General features: G+C 41.9%; 1 protein-coding gene across 2 annotated transcripts in view; it reads right to left on the bottom strand.

The window, feature by feature from the left end:
* The window catches only part of CRYL1 (crystallin lambda 1), a 137,299-nt gene that overhangs the window by 15,122 nt on the left and 102,357 nt on the right, over nucleotides 1-19,820 (bottom strand). The window contains exons 4-5 of one of the 2 annotated variants that reach the window (XM_081280623.1): nucleotides 18,475-18,636; nucleotides 13,579-13,773 (exon numbers count right to left, since the gene is read on the bottom strand). In XM_081280623.1, the coding sequence (XP_081136749.1) occupies nucleotides 13,579-13,773; nucleotides 18,475-18,636 (357 nt within the window). The remainder of the gene's footprint in view (nucleotides 1-13,578; nucleotides 13,774-18,474; nucleotides 18,637-19,820) is intronic. The other variant, XM_081280624.1, reaches the window with a different exon arrangement.

Genomic DNA, 19,820 nt, shown 5'->3' with positions numbered 1-19,820 from the left:
TGATCCTCACTTTCAGGTATCTAGGATCTAGTGCTTTCATTTGTTGTGTGGGGTGGGGGGAGAGGAAAGGGAAAGACATATCAAATTATTAGCAATAGGCAAAAGGTTTAGATGTCCTGATGCATGATATGGTCCTTTGATAGATCCAGAAGACGGGGAAGACAGGTGGGGTCTCGCATGGCTGAGGTGTACTTGAAGTATTTGATAAATGAATTCCCTGTGACTATTGCCTCTATGGGCCTGCCAGCTACATGGAATTCTTTTTCCTTCTCTCTAAACATCCCATCCTTATATCTAGTTTTTTTTAAAAAATTTAATCCATGTGTATTTTGCATGCCTTCATTTTTATTGGCTTTTCTCATTTTTCTTCATGCCTCTTCCCTTGCCTAATTCCCAGTTGTTGATCTTGTGTTTTGTTTGCTCTGTTTCCACACACTGGTTCCTGTATTGTCAAGCTTTTCTGTGCAAATACTCCTTTAACTTTACCACCAGCCTCACCACTAGGAACAGAGAGCTACCTGGGAATGTGGGTCAGGAACCAACTAGTCCTTCCAACCCTCCTCAGTCATCACCTTAACTGAGAAAAGTGAAGAGTCACTAAAGGATTTATTTCAGGTTAGTTTTAGATAGTGAAATACAACAGTGAGATGGAGGGGACTCACTCTGCCATATTCAGTCACCTAAGGCGGACAGGAAAGAAGCACTGGGCTTATTTTGTATCACCCAAGGTCAGAGTCCAAGGAGAAGGGATTACATAGGGTCCACCTCAATCTCCACTGAAAGCAAGGTTGGAATAGATGGAAACTTGGACAATCTTCCTGTCTCCAGAATGTTCAAGGGTCAGCCAGATGAGAATAGTTACTGGTGTAGAAAAACTCATGACATGAGCCAAGGGTTCTGGACTGTCCCTTTTGGAAACATCCCATGATTGGAGGTCTTGAAAACAGTCTAGAGAGGAAGAGAATTCAAGATCTGGAAGTTTAAATTGAGAACTATCACAATTATTCATGAGGTTCTCATGGGAAATGACCAAGAACCATGAGTTAGTTCCCTCCACTGATATAGTCTTACATATTTTTGTTTTCTATTCTCTTTGCCACACATTGCTTCCCTGCCATGCAATATGCAACTGGCTTTGAGCAATAAAGACCTGACCTAGCCATCCCCACCCACGCCTCTACCAGGGAGAAGATGAGGCAAATAGATCTTAATAAGGAGAAAATAAAAGATGGCTAAGTGCTACCCCACTGTTACTCACAGGCTTGTGGTCAGGTTTGTGAGCAGCCGGCCTCTTGCCAATACCTACAAGTTTTCTTGGAAGCAGGACACAGACATTCCAACAGAATGACTCGGGAAGATTCTGCTAACTCTAGAAGAGTTGATTGAACACCACATTTAAGTGATGCAACAGGGCACTGAATCATGCTCATAAAACACTCATCCTGTCAAGAGCCTTCCGAGAGGACGCTCAGGAGTCAGACCAGCGCTCAGGAGAAAGAAGGTAAGAAACACAAAGTAGACCCTTCTGGTTGAGCTGCCCACCCACCCTGTGGGTGGCAGAAGAGGCAGGTTTCACCTTCCAGGAGGCATTTTGGCCACATCTATCAAGTCATAAAAATGCTACTCTCTGATAGGCCAAGCTGTCCCCTGGGAACTATTCCATGAAAAGACTTCAGAGGAAACAGCCTACGTATGCAGAGGTCATGGCAGAACTATCATCACAGAAAACCTGAAGCCACCTCAAAACAAGCCCCCAAAAATAATTTTTTAAAATAAATTACATATCATGAAACCACTACAAATGAATGAAAACTAAGTGTTCATAATAAAAATTAGACAAAAACTCAGAGGAAAGCCATTTGATTTGGGGAAGGGCAAACATAAGTATTTTACTTTTTAAACTTCCTTCAAAATTTTAAAATGGGAACAGACCAAAAAAATGGAAGAGAAAGAAAAGAAAGCCTTTGTCCCAGTAAAAGGGGTGTTCCGAGCTCTTTGGGCTCCAGTGATAATTTTCTGGTGTTCTTTTTTCTCTGTATGCTATGTGTATGACAATGCTTCCAGGGAGAAAAACAGCAGCATTGCAGAGTCTGAAAGAAAGTGAAGCAAGGCCTTGACCTTAAAAGCAAACACAACAACAAAAATAATCCACTCTTTTTCATGAATGTGAGTAAGTTTACTACCTTTCAGCAAAGGTAGTGGTTTAGACTGAGTATCCCTTATCCAAAATGCTGAGGACCAGAAGTACTTTAGATTTCAGAGGTTTTCAGATTTTGGAGTATTTGCACAGACTTTAGCAGCTGAGCATGCCTAACCCAGAAATCCAAAAGCCAAAATGAAATCTGAAACATTTTGAACTCGACTCTCAAAAAGTTTCAGATTTTGTAGCACTTTGAATTTTAGATTGGGATGCTTAATCTGTACTTTAACTGAGGTGTCCTTTGGGAATAAAACTTTTTACAAAGAGATTTGAATCAAAATGTATAAGCCCCGACTCCTTCCCCACAAAATAAAGACAGGGCACAGCACAAGCCTTGTCTCTGCCTGCCCCTTCTTTCATAATTACTCAGTGGAGATTTGAGTTGACATATGATATATAAGTTATTATGTTAGTTGTGGTTTTGTCATATGTGACCTTTCTTGCATTAGAACACATTTCTTCCATATATAACTCATTTAAAGTTTTTATCATGGAGGGATGTTGAATTTTGCCAAGTGCTTTTTTTTTTGGTATCTACTGAGATATCACATGGGTTTATGCTTCATGTTCTTAATGTGATGTTATCATATTTATAGATTTGTGTATGTTGAACTATCCTTGCATTCCTAGGAAAAACACTACCTGATCATGGTGGATATCCTCTTAATATGTCATTGGCAGTACTCAGTTTGTGAAGTATTTCATTGAGCTTTTCAGGATGCCAGATTACATTCGTCTATGAATGACCTCTCTATTTAATGAAGCCTCTCCCAGTATTAGTGTTGAACACTGGACAATCCCTGACTCCTGAATGTGGACTCTGACATGGTTCTGGGAACCCTGAAATGCCCTTTTAGTGCTGCCCAAACAACAAAAAGCATTCTCTTCTCTTAATGCCACTGAGCGGAGGAAAGCAGGTCATTTTCAAGGAGCTCTCTGCGTGTGAATCCAAAAAGGAAATGGGTTTCAGTTAGCTAGCAACTGGTCCTAGTGAATAGATGGCTCTAATAGCTTCATGATGCCAAAAGATATGCTGCTACATCACTGGGCTAAGAAGCAGCATATGGATTCTATTGTAATGGAGCTAAGAAAAAAGACAGACATCATAGACCCAGGGCAGTCATTAGCAAACTTCACGAGGTGAGAGCGAGAAGAGTTAAACCCAAGAAAACCCCATGATACCCTCTAGTGACACACTTGCTGCCACAGACACACTGACTACTCTGACTCTGGGAGATGAGCAAGACAAATGCTTGAGATGGAAGGAACAATGGGCCCAAGAGTGTGAAGGAGACGGAGAGGTGAGTGTGCCTAGGTTCCCACAGTCCCATGACTATTAGTTCCTGGGTTGTATTTTCAGGAGATGGAATAAGTAATGCAGCAGAGGCAGAAAAACAACTTAGGAAATATTTTGCTGGGTGGATTTTGCCTGGGTGAGAAAGAAAAAAGGAAGGCATGGTAATTTCAGACACATTGGAAGTGGGAGGTTGCAACTCTGGTGCACCTGCACTGGGAACAGTGGGCAGACACACAGAAGAGAAGGAACAGACAGATGGGCAGGAAGGAAAGCAGGATGGGCATGCAAGGGGCCAGTTGAGCAAGAAGCAGAGGAAAGCCCTCCTGCAGAGCCTGGAAGGAGGAACAGACCAGGAACAAAGGTTGTTTCTGGGAGGAAGTAAGGCTCAGAGCAGCTCTGAGAGAGAAAACCAGAACTCTCAACCATGGAGGCTTACTCAGCCACTTTTTTTATCATCATTTTTTCACTCTATATATTATTAAAGAAACAAAAGCTTGTAATTGGATTTAAAAAATTAGAAAACGCTCCAGCTGAGGGCGTGGTGTGACAGGCTGGGGCTTGGGTCTTTCTCGGCTCTTCTGACTTCCCTTTACATACCGGCCCTCACTCTACATGACTCTTCTTGCCAAGCACACAGACAGATGTCATCCATGTCCGTGCGGAAATATTTTACTCAAGCCTCAACTTTTTCCCACTGGGCACATTCCAGGTGAGCCACAGCCCAAAGCACCCCATGGCATTCCCCAAGTATTCCCTCTGAAGAAACATTTCTAGCATCATCCCACCTTCCAGGGCCTGTAGATGGCTGCCTGGAACAAGCTTTCTCTTGTTAAGCCTCTCGGCTGCCTCAAGCCACAAGGCTGCTCTCACTTTTGTTGACCCCAAAGTCTGAAAAAACAAGGGGATTTAGCCTAGTCTGCCCTGCTGCCTGCTCCCCCCCCCCCCGCAGAAGTCTTGATTTGTACTGTGGTTATTCCAGAGAGTAAATGTCTGAGTAACTGGCAAATGTCACGTGCCTCCTGTCCTGGTTGGTTTATAGAAAAAGCCTCTCCATCAAACAGTCAGGGACCACCATGGGGACAAAGGGCAAACGCATTCCTGGGCCTCAACTCATAGCTACTACAAGCATGGCGTGTACTTTTCCCCACTATCCCACCTTAACTCACGACTAGCTAGCTATTAATATCATAATATGTGTCCTTCCTGACCCTTTCACTCACTCTCAAAGGTCTACCAGCCTTAGAAATCAGATTTACCATTAAAACCAGGTCACTCTCACCGTTACTCTCCAAGGACAAACAACCCAAAGGATCATACTGTTGAGGAGTCAGCAAAACAGAAGATTCTCAGGGCCCTTGACTTCGTATTTGCCATGATTTGTTTTCTTCACTTCCACCTGTGTATTCTCTTAACAGCTACCCAACTCATCCTCATCACAAGACAGACATGTTTACACAGGGTGCCACATCCACATGAGATGTGATAATTATCACCAGTATGACCAGAAAACTCCTTCAAGGTTAAAGTTTTCACCCAGGAAACAAAAAACACCTTTTGAAATGTACCTACAGCCAATTAACATTCCTAAACTCTAGCTCGCTTCTACCACACTTTCACACAAATGAATAAAACTAACTATCTTTTGTCCTGAGAGTCAGCCTGACACTATCCTGTCAGTGCAGTGTCTCTTCTCAGGTAGGAGCCATCATAAAAGCTTTGTCTGTTTATTTGCTCAGCTAATTTGGTTTTATTTCTTCTGTCACCAAGGCAAAGTCCCCATGTCCAGTAAAACCCAGATGGTCCAAAAGGACAGAGCATGCAGGCTGCTTACTGAGACAGCTTCCTGATCGGAATGCTGGGTTTATGAGAAGGAAACTTCTGGGGATTTGTGTGAATGTAGAAAATGAAGCCCAGACTAATATTGTTTTATATAAAGAAAGAAGAGGGCTCGGGTTGTGGTCCAGTGGTAGAGTGCTTGCCTAGCATGTGTGAGGCACTGGGTTCAATTCTCAGCACCACATAAAAATAAATAAATAAATAAAGGTATTGTGTCCATCTACAACTAAAAAAGTACTTCAGTGAGGGAAGGGGAGGGGGGATAGTAGGGGATAGGAAAGGTAGCAGAATACAACAGTTACTAATAGGGCATTATGTAAAATTGTGGATGTGTAACCGACGAGATTCTGCAATCTGCATTTGGGATAAAAATTGGGAGTTCATAACACACTTCAATCTAATGTATGAAATATGATATGTCAAGAGCTTTGTAATGTTGTGAAAAACGAATAAAAAAAAAGAAAAAAAAGTACTTCAGCTCAGAGTGCTACTGGTGATGGCTGTTGCATACAAAAAAGAATAATGCGTTCAAAAAACAACATTATTATAAATGTTGTGCCTGGCATTGGGCTGAAGTCTTTGTACACACAACCTCCCTAATCCTCATCATTTCCCCCATAAAAAACAGGCTTGTTATCATCCTGACTTCATGAATGCAGACATGCAGCAGAACAGGTCTGAATTCCCTACCAGGCTGTGGAGAGCAGATCAAGGCACTTAACTTCTTAGGCATCTTTGTTCCTGTGATTTTATTTTTTATAAATAAATATGTAAAGGAAAAAATAACAATGTCTCTCTCTTTGTTAAGAGCTAATTTTAAAATATCTGGAAATCATGTGAAATGAAAAGGAAAGTACTTTTCAAATTTTGAAACACTACACAGACTGAGGTGACCATGATGAGCAGATGATTCTCCATGGTGTCCTGTGCTGACTCCTAGTTTCTGCAACATCACATCAATGATATTCAACAGAAGCCCATGAAGAAGTTTCCAGAGAAGCTTCATCTGCCAATATGACTACATGACCCTAGAGGCATACTTTATTAAACTGGAATAATTCCTTCAACTTTGACATTTGTGTCTGAAATGAAACTCACTGACAAAATTCTTGAATCTCTAGGAGTCTTATCCAGGTAGTGCAGACTGCACCCTCCCTGGCAGGTCAAAAAGCTAAGAACTGAATTTCTGCAGCTCAGGGATAAAGGGGCACAGGGAACATCTCACAATATGCTACCCTGGTATTGGTCCTGGATATCAGTAGATGTCAGAAGAGGCTTCACTCTGATATTCCCTTATCTGCCTGAAAACTGGGCTTGCTAAAGAAGAAAACAACTGCCTTTGGTCAATAGCCCCTCTTCCCTGCAGCCCACACACATTTTTTCATTAACTAGACTCATCACAGGAACAAAGATGGAGAGACTGCACCTGGAGAGACTGTCACAAGCTATTATCTGTCTCCTGTGCCTAGTCAGCTTTCAAAGAGGATTGTTTACAGATCACTATTTGTCTCCCAGGCCATTCATTCCTCTACAAATCACTTACTGTACCTCAAAAATGGCCCATATTCCCCCTTTTCCCACTCTCCTGTGAAGAAGGGTATTAAGCATCCTAACCTCATGGAATTATTGGGCACACACTGTCCTGTGATTTTCCTGTGCATGATAATAAATCTGTATGTGTTTGTCTCCTGTTCACCTGTTCCTGTTCCTCCACCTATCCATCCCAACAGGGTAAGACTTTATAGACAACTCAGCTTTTATCCAGGTTTTTCATCACAACACAATTTCCCTCACTGTGTTAATGTCTTAGGAATATGAACTTGAAATTGTACTCCTGACCAGCAGGACCTTATGACCTAGTGACTCTGACTTTTTCAGGGGAATAAGTGCTACTAGACAATACTCAGACATGCCTAGCTGGCATTTCCCAGTGTGCAAAGGGATGCCCTATCTCAAATCTGATGACAAACTAAAGAGGAGAAAAGGGACCAAAAACCTATGAGACAATACAACAGACCCTACATCCTTCATTCCCTTGGACACTGGGTGCTCATTTTACTCCAGAAGATCTGAGGTGCTTACAGGGCTGTGTGGATAGGGATGGATAGTGAATGGGTGATGGCAAGTCAGTATATCATAGCCTAGGATGCACAAAGACCAGATAGGATAGTAGGATAATGCTTCTTATTCATCTATTTCTGATCTAGAGATGATGCTGCAATTTGGTGTCACTTTCATGATCCCCCACATGGATGTGACAATGGGAAGTCCTCCCTCCCACCCCTGTCTTCCTTGAAATTTCTGTTTGATGCTTGACTGCCAGGATTCAAATATGCCCTAAGTTAGTCCCTGAGATTTAAAACAGAGGGGAAAAAGTGAGAAAAAATCAATGAAATAAAAAAGATTTTTGCTGTACTTTGGATCTTAAATGATCCCCAAAGGCCCATGTGGTAAAAACTTAGTCCACAATTTGCTGCTATTGGAAGGTGGTGGAACCTTTAAGAGGTGAGGCCAAGTGGGAGGTCTTCTGGTCACTGGAGGTGGCCTCATATGGGAGTATCAGGACCCTACACCTTGCTCTTCCTCTTTTTTGCACTCAACCACTATGAAGTGAATGGACCTCCTCTGCTATATGCTCTTGTTGTGATATGCTACCTTGCCATAGGACCAAAAGCAATAGCACCCATCAACTGTGGTCTGAAACCTCCAAAACTGTGAGCTAAAATAAACCTTTCCTTAAAATCAATAAAAGATAAAAAAAAATAAATAAATAAAATAAACCTTTCCTCTTTTTAAGTTGGTAATCTTGGGTATTTTGTTACAGTAATGTAAGCTGACTAATGCAGTTGTTATTCTAAAAAAATCAATAAAATTGATAAATTTCTAGCAATATAACAAAAAAAACCCCCAACAAAACAAAAAAAAACAGACAAAAATCACCAATTTCAGGAACAAAACTAAGGATATCACTACAGACCATATATCCATTAAATGGATAAAAAGGAGTACTACCAGCAACATTATACTCATAAATTCAATACCTTAGAAGAAATGAACCAATTTGTCAATAACCACAAATCATTCAAATTTAATCAAAATGAAACAGACAAGCTGAATAGTTCTATAGTCATTAAAGAAGTTGAGTTTTTAATTTAAAAGTTTCCAAAAAATAATTCTCCAGGGCCATGGGGTTTCACTGCAGAAGCCTACCAAACAAGATAAATTAAGAAACAATTAAGAAAAATTAATATGTGTAATCTCTTCCGGAAAAGACAAGGAAGTTTCCCAACTCATTTTATGCAGCCAGTGCTTGATATTAAAGTAAAAAAAAAAAAAAAAAGATAGTACCAAAAACAAACAAACAAACAAACAAATCCCTATAGATAACATCTCTTATGAGTTTGGATGCAAACAAATTCTCAACAAAACATAAGCAAATTGAACCCAGCAATGACTAAAACAAATGACACACCATGTGAGAATGTAAATTAATATAGCCATTATGAAGAACAGGATGGAGGTGCCTCAAAAAACTAAAAAATAGAACCCACAATCCCACTTCTGGGCACATAACCAAAAGAACTGAATTCAGTATGTTGGAAAATATATCCGTGTTCTCATGTTCATTGCAGCATATGCACAATAATCAAGATTCAAATCAACTTAAGTGTAATCAGTAGATGAATGGATAAAGAAAATGTGGTATATGTTCACGATGGACTATTATCCAGCCTTAAAAAAAATTCTGTCTCTGCAATCATATGCATACATGTAGAGACCTGGAGGACATTATGCTGAAGGAAATAAGCTGGGCACAAAAAACACCATATAATCTCACTTACATGTGATGAACTGCCAGGCACAGTGGTGCATGTCTAATCCCAGCAGCTCAGGAGGCCAAGGAAGGAGGATCACAAATTCAAAACAAGCCTCGGTATCTTAGTGAGCTCCTGATCAACTTAGTGAGACCTTATCTCAAAATAAAAATGATCTGGGGATGTGACTCAGTGGATATGTGCCCCTTGGCTCAATCTCCAGTACCCAAAAACCAAACACAGGGGCTGCGCTTGTGGCTCAGTGGTGGAGCACTTGCCTAGTATGTGTGAGGCACTGGGTTCGAAAAGTTCTATCAACAACTAAAAAAAAAAAATGTTAAAAAAAACCAACACAAATAAAAGAGATGAACTCATAAAGCAGAGAGTAGAAAGGTAAGTTACCTAGGGAGGAGGGATGTAGAGACACTGTTCAAGGCATGAAGTTTCAATTAAGAGGAATAAGTTTTCAAGACCTACTGTACAGCATGATGATCATAGCTATTAACATTGTATTATGTATTTCAAAACTGCTAAAAGAATAGAAGTTATACTTTCTCATTACAAAAAGATGTGTGTGAAGTGATGGATGTGATAGCTTGATATCATTATTCCAAAATGTATCAAACATGTATCAAACCATCATAGTGTACCACATAAGTGTACACAATTATTGTCAATTAAAACCAAAAACTTACATTTAAGAAAAGAATGATATACCATGAGCAAGTGAGATTTATTCTGGGCAAGGCTGGTTCAACATTAATCAATCAACGTAATTCCCTGTGAGTGAACGGTAATGCATCTTCCTCTGCTCCTTCCACATCAACACAAAGACATGGCCATGCTGGGCAGAAACGCAAACCCTCATTCAAGCTAAGCCCACTGCCTCTCCTCCTCGAGCCCAGATCCCAACTTAGGATCAGACCCTGGGAAATTCACACTTGAATTTGATTTGCTAAGAGCCGTTCACACAAAGATGTCAGAGAACAACGTTCCTCCCTGGACCTGCTGACAAAGGCTCACAGGCCCATTTCTAACTGACTCCTTTTACGCCCTAGCTAAGTCACCTGGTACCTTTCTTACCTTGAAAAGCACCCTAGCTCTAACTGATGGATGCACCAAGCTTGGGTCAAGTATAAAAGACCCTGTCCATTTTCAACTTGCTTTATGAAATAATGAGACAGCATCCATGTGGAGTCCTGGAGGGGGCAACTCCCCAATCTGAAAGCTCATTCTGTTCTCTGCAGTCCAGTATCAAATGTCAGGCAATTTTGGCTACAAGTGGAACTCAGCCCAGTCCTTGCTTTCAAAAAGAAGCAGCTCTGCAAAGGGGCTTGAGGTACAGTTCAGTGGTAGAGTGTTTGCCCAGCATGCATGAGGCCCTGGGCTCCATCCTTAGTACAGAGGGTAGAGGGGGTCTGCAAGGCTTATGGATCTTATGAACTTAAATGTGTACTATAAAACTATTCCTAGGTCTACTTTTTGATATTAAAGTTGCTCTTAAAAGTTTTGAAGTAATTGGGAAAAACTCAAATCTAAGTTCAAATTCAATTGTTGACAAATACGAAAACATAAATTCAAGTTCAACTGGCTCTGAAGTTGTGAGTCAGAGGGGTGTCATTTAACTCTCACCTAGACCTGGCTCAGAGCACGTATGCAGATTTGCAGCAGGGAAGGGTGTAGCTCTGGATAAATTTTCTAACCTTTGTTGCTTTGCAGAATCTGAAGATAAGCAGCGTGGATTTTCTGGCAAGAAATTCACACAATAGTCAATCATACTTATATCAATCCACCTAATGGGTACAACACTAGGTACACTGCTGCCTTCTAAGTGAAAGACACTCTGAAGCTGGCACAATGATTATGGAGAAGATTTATCTTGGGCAACCTTGAGATGAAACATGGCCCTGGCATGTTTCAAAACCCTGGAGCCTTACAGAAAAGAAGGCATCCACGTGGACCCTCAGAAGCCCATATCAGCAGCTGCTTCAGGAGTAGGTAAACATGTCTTCCCATATCTGCTTGAGTTCTTGGGTAGCCAGCCAGGGAGCTGCCACTGTGCACAGATGATCAAAGTAGGTACAATATCAGAGGTCCCAGTCTTCTTCCATACCCTTCTCTGTGCACCCACCCCCATGGAAGCTGAAAGCTGCCCATGCTGTACTCCCAACCTACCCCTCCCCACATCCTGGAGAGATGCACCTATAGTTTCTAAATCTGCCTTAATCCTAACTATCTGCAGATCATTTTTGTTTTTGAGAAAAGATTATCTTCTAGACTTTCCTGAAAAGCAAGTCTTTGGGTTTTATTCACACTTCCTTAACTTTCTCATTTTTGTTGGCTGCGTCTTATATTGGAACCAACTATATCCTGTCAGATATAACACTTACTTCCTTATGTGGACTCCGGGCATGAGTCCCCATAGCAGGCAATGCAGAGCCACATGCTGAATTTACTTTCTCAGGAGTTATATCATCCCTGAAAACTAAGGGTGAGAACATTCTACAAGCCAATAATACAACTATATGCAGTCTGCCATGAACCCATGGAAACAGGACAATTCAGTGAATGGTGGACCAACAAGAACTTCCAAAACAGCAAACTCAACAGCCCCTCCAGTCTGCCCTCCTCCAACTGTAAAAGGAGCCACCAAAATTTTGCTGGGACCTTCCAAACTGAAACCAGTTCTGGTTAAAATAAATTAAAAAAAAAAAATCTTTGTGTATGCCTCCTGCCCAGTTCTCTGACCAGAGTCTCCAAATTCCTCCTAGAGTTGGTTCATCTTTCAGATGGGAGACATCAAGACACTGAAATACCTTGCAAGTAAAAATTTTAAACTGCTGCCCCACCATGCAGATGTTTTACTACAGTATTGAACTCTTCTTTTGGTCCATTAAATTGTTGTCCTATACTAGGTAAGTGGGGATATTTTAAATAGATCTCAAAGTGGGTACTTGAAGTTCAGTGTTTCTTTAAAATGCCCTAACACTGACTGATATCTGAGAATATTCTACAAGTACTAAGAAATTAAAGTAGCCAATGTAGCAGTGGAAATCCCAGCACTGTATCTTCCAGGTGTGGGAGCATTAAGCAAACTTACTCAGTGAGTTGCAGCACTGAGCCCATTGTGTGCCAGGTGCATGGGGCTGTCAGATGATGAATGTCTCATGGATCTGACCAAACACCAGGAACAAGGAGTGGGAGGGTCACGTACAACATGCACCTCTGCAGAAATCTGAAGGAACTGCTGGGAAGCTAAAAAACAACACCCAAGGAAGCTGAAACACAGGTGGCTTCCTGGTTCCTGTCTCAGGTGAGGTTTGGTGTGCAGCCCTGCGAGTCACAACAAGGAACTGAGGGGCCAAGCCAGGTGCAGATGGTTCAAGCCGAGCACAGCCCTCCCTGCCTGAGGATTGGGCAAACCCTTACATATTCTACCATGTTTCTAAGAAACTGGTGCGGGCACAGTTTGCTTGATCCATGTAGAAGCTAGGCAAAAGCCAGATGGCCTGACTCTCCATGTCCTAGGGCAGCCCTGACTCTCCCCTGCCAGGGATCATGGATCCTCACATAAATGGGCATGGTAATGTACACAGCTAGGTGTGTAGGGACTCACATGTAAAAATCCTTTTATTAAACAATGTTCAGTTGTCCCTCAGTATCCATGGGGGATTGTTCCAGGACCTGTGCAGATACCAAAATCTGAGTCTCATATATAAAATGGCATAGTATTTGCATAGAACTTACAAACATCCTCCTGCATACTTTAAACTATCTCTAAGTGATTTGTAATTCCAAGTAAATACTATATAAACAGATGTTCAACTTCATTGTTGAGGGAATAATTACAAGGAAAAAAACTATACATGTTCAAAACAGACCTAGTTTTTGAATATTTTTGATCCACGGTTACTTGAGTCCACAAATATAGGACCAGTGGATGGATGTGGTCAACACATATAATATATATATTTCCTATTACTAACAAGTTTTATGCTTATTTAATTTCTTCTCCAAATTCTTGAAATAAGTTGAGTTTCTTCAGGGAGTACAAGTTTACCTTGCGCAAAATATCATTTTTTTCCTCCTGAAAAATTTTAACACTCAGTGAGGGGATAAAACATGAGTCTGTGGGAAAATGCAGTGTGTCTCACCCGGGTAATTATGTGGAAATGCTATGAAAGGGCAGGAGAGAGGTCTTTCATCGTGTCCCGATATCAAATGACTGACTGTAAGAGAGAAATCTTTTGAACAGACAATGAACTGCAATGTGACTTTTGATTTCCAAAGCTTGCCCTGCATCTCTGGAATAGAGCAAGCAGCATCGAGTGCCCTTTGACTTTCCCAGCTCCCAGGGTGTCTGAGGAAGTCACTTCTGCTGTCCTACTCAACTGTGGAAAGTGGGGGGTAGGGGGGCAGGGCACAGGCACCTCCACCAGCCTCCAGGCCTCACTGATGATTGCAAACTGTAAGCGGTTCAGGACAAAGCCGTCAATCTCCTTCAGGACTCGCACAGGGGACTGTCCAATCTTCTTCATCAAGGCGTGGGTTCTGTCCATGGTTGCAGGGGCCGTCTCTGGGTGAGGGACCAGCTCCACCAGTGGGACATAATATGGAGGATTCACCTTGGGAGAGGGAGAGAGAAGAAGGGTCAAGGAGATGCTCTGGGGAGTGTTGCTCTGGCTGACTGGGCCCACCTATCCCAAATGGTCTGGGTGGGGGTGGGTGTATCTTTGGAAAGGCCCTTAGATTCAGTATCTAATGACAAAACACCTGAAAAAGAAATGCATTCACAAGAAGAGAGAAAAGAGAATTTGAGCACAGAACTGCATAGTTATCAACAGTGATGGGGCCCCTTGTGTTTCAAGCAATAGAGAGAGAGAAGAGGAGTGAGTCAAAGGGCTCCTGCTTAGAAAGGTTAAGGGACAAACACACTGTCTTAAACGCTTTCCTTTCTGATGGGCCCTTCTGCTATAAGACTGCGAGGCAGACTAGGAGACACATCCCCCAGGAATTTGGAAGACAAACACTCAGAAAAGGAGGCAGTTTCTCCAAAGTTTCCGGAGATGGTCCCTGTGCTCAGCCCAGGCAGGGTGCGCGTGGCCGGAGGTACAGAGAGGGGCTGCAGCTGCCAGGCTCTGTAGGAGCCTAGGCTGGGCCAGGCACAAGGGGAGCATTCTTCCTCCTGTCGGGTATCTGAAACAGAGCCTGGTGCATGTGATTGCAGATAGCACAGCGCGCCAACACAGGCTTCCTTCACCCTCTCTGGGCACATGGAACCAGTCAGCCCCATAGGAGAGGCAGCCAGCCCTCCCAGGAGACAGCCAGACCATTGACAATTCATCCACATACAGCAGAGGAGGGGGAAGATTCCTTTTCCCCTTCCCAGGATGAAAATGCAGGCTAAAGATGAGTGGTGGAGATTATTGAATACCTCTGTGTTTTGCTACTTTCTGTAGTTGGTCCTCTCATCTCACAGAGAGGGCTAAAAGGCATCCTCTGGGCAGCAGCAGCATCAAGCTTGGACCAAGCGGTACCATACAGATATACAAAGAAATGCACAGAAACACACCTGCTCTTAAAAGCAGCAAGCCCATAAACCAAATATGTACATGACAACCAACACAAGGGCAAATGGTTTGTGTGTCAGACATCACAAAACTTGTGTCAGAAAAACTTGTGTCAGAAAAGACACAAGTGTGGGCAAAGGTGGCTGGGGGAGCATCCTGGTACTTTATAGAAGGAAGCAGGCCCTGATCTAATTCTAGGCAGCACTGGAGTTCAGCGGTTGGCCAGATACATGTTTGGGGCCATGTATCCTAAAAAAAAAAATGCCTCTTTTTCTGGCTGCCCCCTTCCAGAGAGCATCATTCACAGAGCAAAGGACTGGGGGGCTAAGGAGACCTCCATCACATTCACCAGTCCATCATGCTCCCCAAACTAAGCTCAGGAAGGAAAAAGAAGGGAAGACTTTGTAGAGTGTGGCTAAAGTATCAGTAGAACCCTCTCCTGCTTTGACTGATGGCTGGCACAGATTCTAAGTAACAGCAGGTTTTGAGATGAAATGCAACTTATAGACAGTCCTTCACTAACATGCTCTAGGGGCCATACTGTTATATCTAAACTCCTGTACACCAGAATTCTGGAGTCATCACCTCAGAGAGATGAAGTAGATGAAGAAAGTCACACAAAAAAAAAAAAAAAAAAAAAAAAAGAAAGAATGTTCAGAATAGAGAGAATGGCTGCATTAATACCCATCTTCCTGGGCCTTTCATGTGTGATGTCCACCCACAGCCCCTTTTGTTGACTTTAGTCTAAGAAGCCCACACTAAACTATTCTGCACTGACACCACATGCCTACCCTGTGAGCACCTTCCACTCACCTCCCGGTGCTGAGGAAGGTGAGTAAAAGGTGCTTTAACTCCTATAAAAGGTGCCTGAGAGAACATGTGGATGTCACAACATGCTGGCTAGTGACGTCTCTGTGCTGGGGTGGAGATGGAGTCTTTTGCAATTGCTGAATGTCCCCTTTTGCCAGGGCCTTTCAGGAACATGAAACCGCCTCCTCTTTCATCCTATTTCCTGTCCAGACAAAGATAACCAACACCTGAAGGACTGAGGATGGGAGCTAGGCACTCAACTTCTCCTTTCTGGCCTGGGAAACGCTGGATCCTCAAAGTTTATCAATGGTTCTTAACTACTTAAGACTATCTGTCCAACTTATTCAAGATTATTTCCCCCCATTCACGTAGATGCCAGTGGAATGACTGAAAAATGAAGAAATAAAATTCTGAAGATGGTTAACTTGGATTATCTGATTTGCTTTTAATTAACATTAATTTTGGTTAAAAATACTTCATAAAAGCAATAAGAGATTAATTTTGGCAATAAGGTTTGGATTTGCTTTAACTATGCTCTTTGTCTTTGATTAAACAAGTAAAAGCAAACAGTACCTGGATGAGACAATAGGGATGATGGAAAAAAATGTCATTATTCAAGTTATTGATCATCCTGCTAGTCAGAGGATTTTGCTGTGTGTAGCACAGAAGAAAGTGAATCAGGAGTAATCTTACCCATTGGATAGTTTAAAATTGAACAGATGTGGGAAAAGTCTTGTCAAAGAATATAAGAAGTAATTTCTGGACAATTTGATTTAGTTTAGATTTTCTTTTTAATTTTTTAAAACTAATTTAAAAGCAAAAATACTGGTTAGAAATTGGGAATTTTCTAACAAGCAAAGACCCTCCACTGAAGCAAGCAGTTTAACAATCTCAATAGTGGCTTACAGGTTCCAAGAGCCCTTTTGTGGACACACATATGCCATAGAAGGAAAGATGTCACAGGCTTCGTGGGACTTGATTTGGGTGCTTTCAGATAGGCTCCCTCCTGGTTCAAACCTCACTTACATTTGCATGGTAACTAAGCAGCTCAGTGGTGTTCCAGGCAGTTCCTCTTCTGGGCATATAAAATTTGATGGGCATCCACCTCTCTGAGCAAATCTGGTACCTCCCCACTCTCAACTGCTGTTGCTCAAAAGAGGAATTTCCCTACACTCAATCCTAGGCCCTGTCACGCATGTTTAGCTACATGTCCTATGTTGTCTTGTCATTGCTCCCCTCTCTGACCCATCTTCGCTGGATTCAGTTCTTCAGAGTAACACAGTTCTCTATAAACCAACTATAAGTTGAGCATCCCTGACCCTAAAATCTGAAATTCAAACTTGCTCCAGAAATCTGAAGCTTTTTTTTTTTTTTTGGTGATACTTGGAATGGAACTCAGGAGACTATCACTGAGCCACATCCCCAGCCCTTTTTTTTTCTTATTTTGAGACAAGTTCTTGGTAATTTGCCAACGATGGCCTTAAACTTGTGATTCTCCTGCCTCTCTGCCTATGGAGTCACTGTGATTACAAGTGTGAATCACTATGCCTAGGAGAAATCTGAAATTTTTTGAGCATAAATGTGAAGCTTAAAAAGTTCTGAGTTTTAGAGGCACTTCAGATTTGGCATTTTTTGGATTAGGCATACTCAACTGATAAAGTCAATGCAAATATTCCAAAATCTAAAACACTTCAAAATTTGGAATGTTCTTGTCCCAGGCATTTCAGATAAGGGATACTTAACCTATATTCTAGAGCCTTCCAACTTTCTCCTACTGATCCCCAAGTATGTTGGCTCTCTCAGCCATACTGGTCTCCTTAACATCCTACATGCCTATGTATGTTCTTAGTCTAGGGTCTTTGCTTATGCCGTTCCCAAGTGTCAAACACTCTTTCCATCATCAGCCCAACCAGATCCTATCCAGGCTGGCCCAGCTGCTCTGTGTAGCTTCTTCCTACCCTTAACCTCTGATGACTGGGTGATACCAAGGGTGTGACCACCATTATGTACTATCATATTTATCATGGCTTGGCCAAGTTAACTTTCCTGCTCTAACAGGCTGCCCTGGTTCTCCAAGGTCATGCTGAGCTCACTGTCAGGACTCAAATGTCATTCACTGAGTGATCCTTAAATCTTTCCCAGTATTAATACCTTAACCTCAAAAAAGATTTCTCGAGTACTCACATGCCAATTTGGAACCCATTACTCAATCAATCTCATAACATACTCATAATAAGGAAGTTTGCCTAGTAGATTACAATGGATGGTGAAAGGGAACAATAGGAAAAGAAGGGTTTAAAGCCAAACCTGACTCTCACAATCTCAGAAGTGGGCCAGGATCTGTACTTAAACAAAAATGACCTCATTCTGAATTGGTTGAGTAGAAAAGTTACTTATCTACAAAATCCTACTCAACATATGCATTTTTATCATAGCAGTTTGACTTCAGGGGTGAAATTACTTGTTTAGTTGTCAGCCTCCTCAGCTACATGATGAGTTACTCGGGGGCTAAAACCTCAAACATTGCTCATTCTATGCCTTGACGCCTTAGGCACACAGATAAAAATCCAACGGATTTTTAGACATTCTTTTTTTAAATGCTAGTATTTCACAAGTCTAAATATACTAAAAACTAATGAACTATATGATTTTAATCAGCAGATTGCATGGCATGTGAATTATATGCCAATAAAGCAGTTTAAAATACTAGTAGATTTGTTGGAATTTATTGTATCCCCCTCCAAAAATGGAATGAATGGAATGAGATACAATCAATTCTCCCAATTTCTGATTTTTTTTTTTTTTTTTTTTGGAGACAGAGTCTGCTATGTTGCCCAGGCAGGCCTCAAACTCCTAGGATTGAGTGATTCTCCTGCCTCATTGTCCTGAGTAGCTGGAACCACAGGCACATACACTGCACCTGGCTCCCAGGTTTAAAATACTCACAGGATGAGCAACGATACATTGCTTCACATGCACCAAACCCGCAAACAGCTTGGAAGGCATCAGGCAAGAGGTGGAACTGCTCAAGACGACTCTATCGTCGACAATGCGATCTAGCTGAGCAAAAATCTTCTTCTTCAGGTCTAGATTTTCAGGAACACATTCCTAGAAAGGACACATTTAATGACAGCTCATGATTGCCAAACACAGGCCCCAAGCAAGGCATTGTATGTTTGCTTCCTTCTGAAAGTGAATTAATTTGGAAATGCTAGTGTTCTGGGCACACTACCCCATCGTGTAATACCTTGGCATTTGAAACTGAGGCGGAGAGATCTCCATAACCTTTTCCCACCCTTCTCTCCTAAAGCAGACTATAAAAAGTTCTCTGCCTTCCCCTAAGGCAGGTCATAAGATTATCATTCCAGAGGTGCCCTCTCTGTACCTGGGAAAGGAATGTCCTTATCTCTGAAGACAAGGACATACAGAAGAATCTGAACAAACAGGTCTGGCTGAGTCCCCCACTTTATGAACACTAGGACATCCCTCCTTGTCCAGTCACACTCTACATGACTGTCCACTCTTCATCTAAACTGAGCACAAAAATACACAGGTTTCCCTGTTTGTTTGTTTGTTTTGGGGGGGTTGGGGGGAGCAATGAGTGTCTTCATTTCTCCATGTCATATAAAACTTCTATTAAAAATATATTGTGTACTTTTATTAATCCATATTTTGTTACAGGGGTCTCAGCCTTGAATCTTGTGATAGGTGAGGAAAAGAGTACTTTTTTATCCCCTACAAAAACCACAAGCAAAATTTAAAAATGGAAAAGCTTGCTAAAGATATGTGAGAAATCTTGAGAACTCTGGAAAGGGAGTAATGAATACGCGGGAGTTTGTTGTTTTGTGTAGGTTTGAAAATTCTTATAATAAAAAAATCTACCAGGGATCTGGGGGCGCAGCTCAGTGATAGAGTGTTTGCCTAGCAGGCACAAAGCCCTGGGTTTGATCCCTAGCTGCACAGAAAGAAAGAGAAACAGACAGACAAAGGAGGGAGGGCGCGAGAGGGGAGAAAAGAAAGGAGGGGAAGAAAGGAGAGAGAAGAGCAATGGAAGCCGGTAAAGTCTGCCAACTGAAAATTCTCATCAGAAAAAGTCTGCCAGCTAAACAGGGGTGGATACTGCAACATAACCCATAATAGCACCTCCAGCAAATGGCTGTAAACCTCAACAGTGTCATTACCACTTATTTCCCCTATCTGTTCTGAGCATCAGCTCAACCTATCTTCAAGGAAAAATCTCATTCTCATGAAATGAACAAACATGTTACATCCACGATTCCCAAAAGTCTTCT

This window comes from Spermophilus citellus (assembly GCF_964194105.1).
Source record: "Spermophilus citellus genome assembly, chromosome: 1".
Taxonomy (NCBI): Eukaryota; Metazoa; Chordata; class Mammalia; order Rodentia; family Sciuridae; genus Spermophilus; species Spermophilus citellus.
Note: the sequence above shows the minus strand (reverse complement) of the source record. Positions and strands in the feature narration are given on the sequence as shown.